This window comes from Oryzias melastigma, linkage group LG19 (genome assembly GCF_002922805.2).
Source record: "Oryzias melastigma strain HK-1 linkage group LG19, ASM292280v2, whole genome shotgun sequence".
Taxonomy (NCBI): Eukaryota; Metazoa; Chordata; class Actinopteri; order Beloniformes; family Adrianichthyidae; genus Oryzias; species Oryzias melastigma.
The window spans coordinates 2,301,737-2,309,060 of record NC_050530.1 but is presented as its reverse complement, the minus strand read 5'-3'; the positions used below and the strand labels follow the sequence as shown (position 1 = coordinate 2,309,060).

The 7,324-nt window shown below is 35.9% G+C and overlaps 1 protein-coding gene across 3 annotated transcripts in view; it reads left to right on the top strand.

Annotated features, from left to right (window-relative positions):
- The first annotated feature begins 1,195 nt into the window (after positions 1 to 1,195).
- Positions 1,196 to 7,324, top strand: part of LOC112153956 (transformation/transcription domain-associated protein) — a 118,663-nt gene continuing 112,534 nt past the window's right edge. For 2 of the 3 annotated variants that reach the window (XM_024284442.2, XM_024284443.2), the window contains exons 1-11: positions 1,196 to 1,340; positions 1,771 to 1,949; positions 2,501 to 2,550; positions 2,633 to 2,743; positions 2,858 to 2,962; positions 3,040 to 3,123; positions 4,170 to 4,226; positions 4,314 to 4,439; positions 4,712 to 4,789; positions 5,187 to 5,275; positions 6,542 to 6,638. In XM_024284442.2, the coding sequence (XP_024140210.1) occupies positions 1,850 to 1,949; positions 2,501 to 2,550; positions 2,633 to 2,743; positions 2,858 to 2,962; positions 3,040 to 3,123; positions 4,170 to 4,226; positions 4,314 to 4,439; positions 4,712 to 4,789; positions 5,187 to 5,275; positions 6,542 to 6,638 (897 nt within the window). In that variant the 5' untranslated portion in view covers positions 1,196 to 1,340; positions 1,771 to 1,849. The remainder of the gene's footprint in view (positions 1,341 to 1,770; positions 1,950 to 2,500; positions 2,551 to 2,632; positions 2,744 to 2,857; positions 2,963 to 3,039; positions 3,124 to 4,169; positions 4,227 to 4,313; positions 4,440 to 4,711; positions 4,790 to 5,186; positions 5,276 to 6,541; positions 6,639 to 7,324) is intronic. The other variant, XM_024284441.2, reaches the window with a different exon arrangement.

The following is a 7,324-nucleotide window of genomic DNA, read 5'->3' as shown; positions in this document are numbered from 1 at the left end:
GAGTAAAAATGGCATAATGATAATTTAAAGACCACCGTGAATGTTTTGAAAATAACTACAAAAATGATCTGAGTAGGACTTTTAGTTGATGTCTGTGACACTTTTCCCTGTTAATGGTTCAATCCACAGAAATTAACTCTTACTTCTGGGACATGGGATGTCATTTAAGTGGGAAAAAAACTCAGTGTGTGCAGTACCACCTTAAAATGTTTGCTTTCACGTACTGTTTGGGCTCTGAAACCCTCAAGAAGACGCTATAAAGTATTGTGGTTCTGATTATAATTTTCATGGAAAGAGCGGTTTTGTATGGATGAAAAAAAATTGTCCAAAAATGTAAGTTAAAGAAAAATTTTTAACTTCAATTTTGAGAAAATAAATTTTTTTTGTTTGTTTTTGTACTTCCTCAATGTCCCTTTTGGGGCTCCGTAGTTTAGATACTGCAGAATTGCATCTCTGGTTTTTGGTATACGGTTTTGTTCTGTAGGCTTCTCCATGACTTTTTTTGTGCATTGTTCTCAATCGGAGAAAAGTTGGAGCTGCAAAAATGTGGCCGTCGTACAGATCTGTTGAAGAAAGATCTGAGCTGAAAGGAAGAATCTTTTGATTTACGCTCATCAATGGTCAGAACTGGATTATTCATCTAAAATGAGATTTGCTCAAAAAAAGGTGAGGGGCTTGTTGATTTTGATGAAGGTTGGAGTGGAGCTGGTGCTCCTCCTCATCCAAAGCTGCATCCTTGGGGAGGTGTTCCAAGATGTCCCACCAGGAGGAAGCTTCTATTAATTAATTTCCTAATATGTCATATCTAATTACTTTAGACCTATTAGAAAAAAATAAACATTTTTTTTAGTGTTTGAAAATAAAAAAATAAAAATGTATTTATGTAAATTTATATGAGATGCATTCTTCTTTAAATCTGTGATGCACAGCATCCCTCCGAAAGTAGAACCGTCAAAGAAAGCAAAAGACCATCGAGAGCGATGGTCTAAACACCACTAGTTTCTCGTATGGATCCCTCCGATGGTACTATTTCACATCAATGGGTACATCTACTCCACATTAAACAATGCTTGATGGAATTTTATTATTTTAATGTTTGATATGAGCTAAAACAACAATATTTGACATATTTTATCTTGCAATGAGCCGCATTTAAAAAATAGAAAAAGGCGGAGTGATATAGACAAACGCCAGTTTGCACTCAGACCGCCGGAGCGAGCGCGGTGAACACGGAGTTCCGTCCGCTTCCTGTCGGCGGCGCGGAGTGAGTACCAGGGATTTCTTTCAAACTTTAAGACACTTTCTGGACGCTTTTACGAACAGGCGTGACTCGTCAACAAGTAAGGACCGCGTCCGTTTTTATTTTCGGACTCCCGTTGGCTTCTACCTCCTTCAGTACTAGCTTGTGGATGCGCGGGTGGATTTCTTTCTTAAGGCTAAACCGTTTGCTAGTCGGCGAGTCTCTCCTGCAAAAATTAAAGACTATGTTTTTGATTTATTTAACACAAAGCAAGTGTTTAATTATTATTAGTTAATGGGCGAAAACACAGGTTTGAAAAACACATTTTTAATGCTTAAATAGCGTGAATTTGAAATTTGCTGCTACCCGACGCGTAACGTGACGTCATCAACATGCGCCCAGCACTTGCCATGTTATTTGTTGTTTAAAAGCATGTGAAAAAGCTACTTTAATCGACGCGTATGGGCTTAGATAAAAATAAATGACGTGAATCTTATTTTTAACGAGTTTATTCGTTGTTTTTTTATTAGATCGGCAGCTGATGAGTTTTGACTGAACCGCACGGACCTGCGCAGACCGCCGCCCGGTCTGCACCAGCAGCCAGCCAGCATGGCCTTCGTACCCGCGCCCAGCCCCACGGTGGTCGACCAGACCACACTCATGAAGAAGTACCTGCAGTTTGTGGCAGCACTCACGGACACCAACACACGTGAGTCTAACTAAACAAGATCAAACTGTCTTTCATTTAGAGATGTCCAAAAGTGGCAGAAAGCGGTTTATTTTAGTAAATACATGGGAAAAAGTGAAAGTTTGGTTCATTTTAAATTTAATCTACTATAAAAATAGACAAAAAGTAAGATTTTAATGACAGTTTTTGAACAATTTGGTAATTTTTACCAAAAATTGTGTAAGGTTTGTTAACAATAACATCAATACCTTCTGATTTGAACTTTTATAGATGAATAAAGCACTATATTTGTTAATATATGTGGCATAAAAGTGACATTTGTGTGCTTAGTATGGGGTGATGTGATGAGAGCGATACGCTTTAGTCCAGATAAAGGTACAGGTGCGTGTGTGAGTGTCTGCTGGTGTGTGTTTGTGTGTTCCTTGATGTACCTTTTGTTCATTCTGGACGTTGAAAGTAAAACTGATAAGATCTGAGAGCCCCAGTTAAGCACATTTACGAGTTCAGTGCAAAGAACACCAGTGTCCTCGTCCCGTTTGATTAATGGCCGCTCCGTGTCCTTTAACCCGCAGCCGATGAGACCAAGCTGAAGATGATGCAGGAGGTCAGCGAGAACTTTGAGGTGTGGAGATTTATTTTCTAGATCCATTTCTCATGCAACATGGAGTAACAACGTGATGATAACTTGGATCTGTGTGTTTCAGAACGTGACGTCTTCACCTCAGTATTCCACCTTCCTGGAGCACATCATCCCTCGCTTTCTAACCTTCCTCCAGGACGGGGAGGTGCAGTTTCTTCAAGAGAAACCCACACAAGTATGAACAAATCCAAATAAAAAATATTTCATCAGACCGTTTCTCAGAAATAGTCCACTAAAGTGCCTCAAAAAGCAAGAATTGACCAGAATTTTTATTTTTTTTTATCTTTAGCAACTGAGAAAGTTGGTCCTGGAAATCATTCATCGCATTCCGACAAACGAACACCTTCGTCCGCACGCCAAAAACATCTTATCTGTGATGTTTCGCTTCCTGGAGGTATCCATATTGGTTTTTTTCTTTATAATTATTATTGAGAGCTTTAGTTTAATTCTTCTTATTTTGTGTTTTTATAGATTGAGAATGAAGAAAACGTGTTAATCTGCCTCCGCATCATCATTGAACTGCACAAACAGTTCCGTCCTCCCATCTCTCAAGAGGCGAGTATCTCTGTTCTCCTGACTTTTTTTGTTTGTTTTTATCTTTAAAATCCCAATCTGATCATTTTTTGATCTATTTTCTAATCATTCTTGATGGTCTTTTAATAATAATGATGGAGTTTTTAGCCAAAATATCAAAACGTGTCGTTTTCTAAGACATAGTTTCTGCAGAGCATCAGTTCTTCATCAGAAATTCCCCTCTGAGTTGTGTGCAGGACTGTAACTAATACGGTCTTTTTTAAACTGCAGTTTTTCATCTGCTCCTGATTCATAATTTGAATAAATAAATACTATTAAATATAATATAATCATTTATCATCAGAAAAATGCCACAAAAAGATGTTAAAAGCACCAAATAACACAATTTTCATCATAAATCGTGATACTAAACATCACTTTCTTGTGTTTTTCATTTCACAGTAGCAAGTTATCAATAATGGTCATAATAAAAATAATAAAATTGGTAAATATTAGCTTAAGTAGCTGTCATTGGGGCTTGATTTTAAAAAGGTAAAGAATTAAATTTATGGGAAATTCAACATTTTAAAGCAATTTATTATTTTTTGGGGTCAAAAAGCTTCTTTTTGGTGGTTAGATGTAAAACAAAAAAAGTAAATTGTAACCATTAATATGTTACTTTTATTTATTGTTTATCATCTGTTGTGTAAAAATTGTTTTTCTTCAGAAATGTTCAAAACAAAATTTACTTTTGAATGGAATCAAATTACAACCTCACGAGTTTGGTGGTTTTACCCAGTTCTCCTGTAACACTTGAATATAAGCACACATTTATATACTATATATATATGTATAATTAGGATCTTTGATCCGATTTTGTTTTTGTGCAATAAATGAAATATAATGTGCTATAAGTGGACTTTTAATGGTACTCTGTTATTAATTTCAGTGTTTCGTGCCATTAACTTCTATGTTATGTTAACTTTTATGTCCAATTTTGATTGTTTTTCTGAAACTCTGGAATTTCATTTGTGCATGTAAACATTTCACAATGACAATAAAGCTGATTCTGATATTTTCTACCTCAGATTCATCACTTTTTGGACTTTGTGAAGCAGATCTACAAAGACCTTCCTAAAGTTGTTGTGAGTGTGATTACAGTCATTTCCACTGAATCGCATCTCCTCATTTCATCTATCGACGCGATTCAATTTTTGTTTATTTCTGTTCAGGCCAGGTACTTCGAGAACCCCCAGGTGATCGCAGAAAACACCGTCCCTTCTCCAGAGATGGTGGGGATGATCACGTCGGTGTTGGTGAAGACCGCTCCTGAGAGGGAGGACAGTGAAACACGGACGGTAAGCTGGTGTCATTTCACTCATTTTAAGACAATACCATCTGTCACCACTGGGGGGCAGTGTGGGTCTGCTTCAAGATCAGGACTGTTCAAGAATCTCTTTCTCTTTGACTCATCTTTTAACTTTATAAATGTCTTTGTGTTCAAATATATCATAAAGTAACATAATCTACAAATGGCTGTTAAAGAAGATTTATTGTAACTCTGAAAGAACTTTTCATGTTGGTTTATGTTTATTAGAATCATTTAAGTTCTTTGATTTTTCTCCTTTAGCACACCATCATCCCTCGAGGGTCGTTGTCCCTGAAGGTTTTGGCAGAACTCCCCATTATTGTGGTTCTGATGTATCAAGTGAGTCCAGTTTTCCTAATAAATTCCTCTTTGAGCTCCAAAATCAGATTCAAATGTTTAACTTTGCTTTAAAAATGCAATTAAACGACGTTTGGTTTTGCTGGATTACATGGAATGTTTTTATCTTTGGATTTGAAAATATGAAACTTATTTTTGTGCTTCACTGTTTGAGTTTGAATGGTTGAAAAAGCAGAAATTCCCAGCTGGGATTGAGTCACGTGTGCAAGAAACCACAAACTAATCAAACAATGAACCATTTTTTTGTTTATCTGTTGTTTTTTGAGTCTTTTACGCTCAAATTAACCTTTAAAAGTGATCAGCAGATTAAGTTATTTTAGATCTAATCCTTCAGATTGAGCGCCGTTGGATGAACTAAGGGTGTTTGTTGTTTTTCCAGCTCTACAAGCTGAGCATCCATAACGTGGTGTCAGAGTTCGTGCCGCTGATCATGAACACCATCATGCTGCAGGTGTCTCCTCAAGCCAGGTGAGATCCAGCTGTGACGCCGCTCGCTTTGATTTGTTCGGATCGTTCCGGAATAAATGAGCCTCCCTTCTACTGAAACATCTGCTTGAAGGTTTTCCCAAACAGGAATCTAAAGTCAAAGAATGAAGCACAGACCGCACATATTTAGAAAATGATGTACAGTCGCTAGAAAATAATGATAAACAAAAGATCGTCTCGCTCTATGCTGCAGCTTTGCGTTTTTACAATAAAGATCCTTATTTCTTCTTCTACGGCTCTTTCTAGTATTTTAATTTCCAATTTCCGGGTCAGACCAAAAAAATAACTTAGCTTATCTCTATTTTGTTTATTTTGTAAACCTGAAGGAAGTTTTATTTTGAAAAACTGCCAGATTTTGTTCCCAACATCCGTCTTGGTCATGTGACTTAAAGCGGCTACCTGGATTGCTAAGCTAGTAGCAAAAACAAAACGTATTTGGAAAGTTTCTTTAGGGAGAAAAGATCCAAAAAGGAAAACAAATAAAGATAAAGATGCTGTTTAAGGACAAATCCAGGAGTTTTCCTCCACAGACGGCGTTATTGAGACGGTTGTTCTCATGTAGCATTAGCCGCTATGGCTAACACGCAGCAACAGACTCTCGACTCTTCAACGGACGTAGAAAATAAAGTTGGAAACACGGTGGATTTATATTCTTGAAAAGACCAGTTTTATGACGGTTGTCGTTTTATTTTGCTATATTTATCCATACCACCTTAAATGTCAGACGTAGCTAAAGCTAGCGTTTGTTGTTAGCCTCCAAATCTTTATCATAAAGATCAAACATTTTACAGAAAAATAAGATTCAATCAAATAAAGTGTGGAAACTTTTAAAAGGGACATTTGAGAATTTTTCTGAATTATTTCAGAAACAGAAAATGTTCCTTTGTGTTGAACTAAATGAGGATTTAGGGTCAATCTTTACGCCCTGAAAGGTGATTGGAGGCTGAATTCTATGGGGAAATCCTGTAATGTTTCCTTATTTATGGAATCTACAAATCAACAACTTTGATTCAATGAATCTTCATCATCTGTAGAAAAAATCAGATATTTTTAGACTTAAGAAAAAAAAGTTTCTTGTAGTAGCATTTTATTTTGAAAACAGATTAGAAACTGGAAGTGCTAACTTTGTCCTCGTTTGGACCATAAAAAACGTGTGTAATTTAAACTGAACCGTTTCCTGAAAAACATTTGAGACCACCGATGGTTTGCTGTCCGCAAAATAATTAATTTAAACATTTTTCTTTGTAGGCAACACAAACTTTATAACAAAGAGCTGTACGCAGATTTCATCGCCGCACAAATCAAGACTCTGTCCTTCCTGGCTTACATCATCCGGATCTATCAGGTACATTTTTTATTTGATTTTGATGCGTAAATTCTTATTTTTTGATTTGTTTATGAGGCAAAGTCGTAGGGTGGAAACATCGGCTTTTATTTCCCTCTTTCTCCATGACTCTAATCAGGATCAGCTTGGAGTGAATGAAAAAACAGATTGAAAACTTAGAAAAAATCTTTGTAACTTTAAAAAACATATTTTTGAAAAGAAGACATTGTAAATTTGAAAAAGAAAAGGAAATGTGAAAAAAAAAATACTGTAAAAAAATAGACTTTGTAACTTAAAAAAGGGGAAAAAAGACTGTAAATTTGAAAAAAAAAGAAAATTTGAATGAAAAATGTTTTGAAAATTTGAAGAAAAAAAAAACTTGAAATATATGTTGAAAATTTGAAGAATAAATATGTAAAACTTGAATAAAAAAAACTCTGAATGTAAAAATTGCCAATTGAAAACTAATGTATAAATAAATTAGTAACAGCAGCTGTTTTGAATTTTCAGCTGTCCATTTTTTTTCCTGAATCTTAACTTTTAATTCCTCAGTTTACAGCTTCAATTCAGAGTTTTTGAGATTTTGCTGCTGAGCCAAATTTTACATGGGGGCGGGGCTTTGAGCTCATTGGCTAACTGAAAATGCATCCCATGATCCCCCAATAGGTACTGGTGTCTTTTTATGTTGGAAATGTTTTCCAAATGTT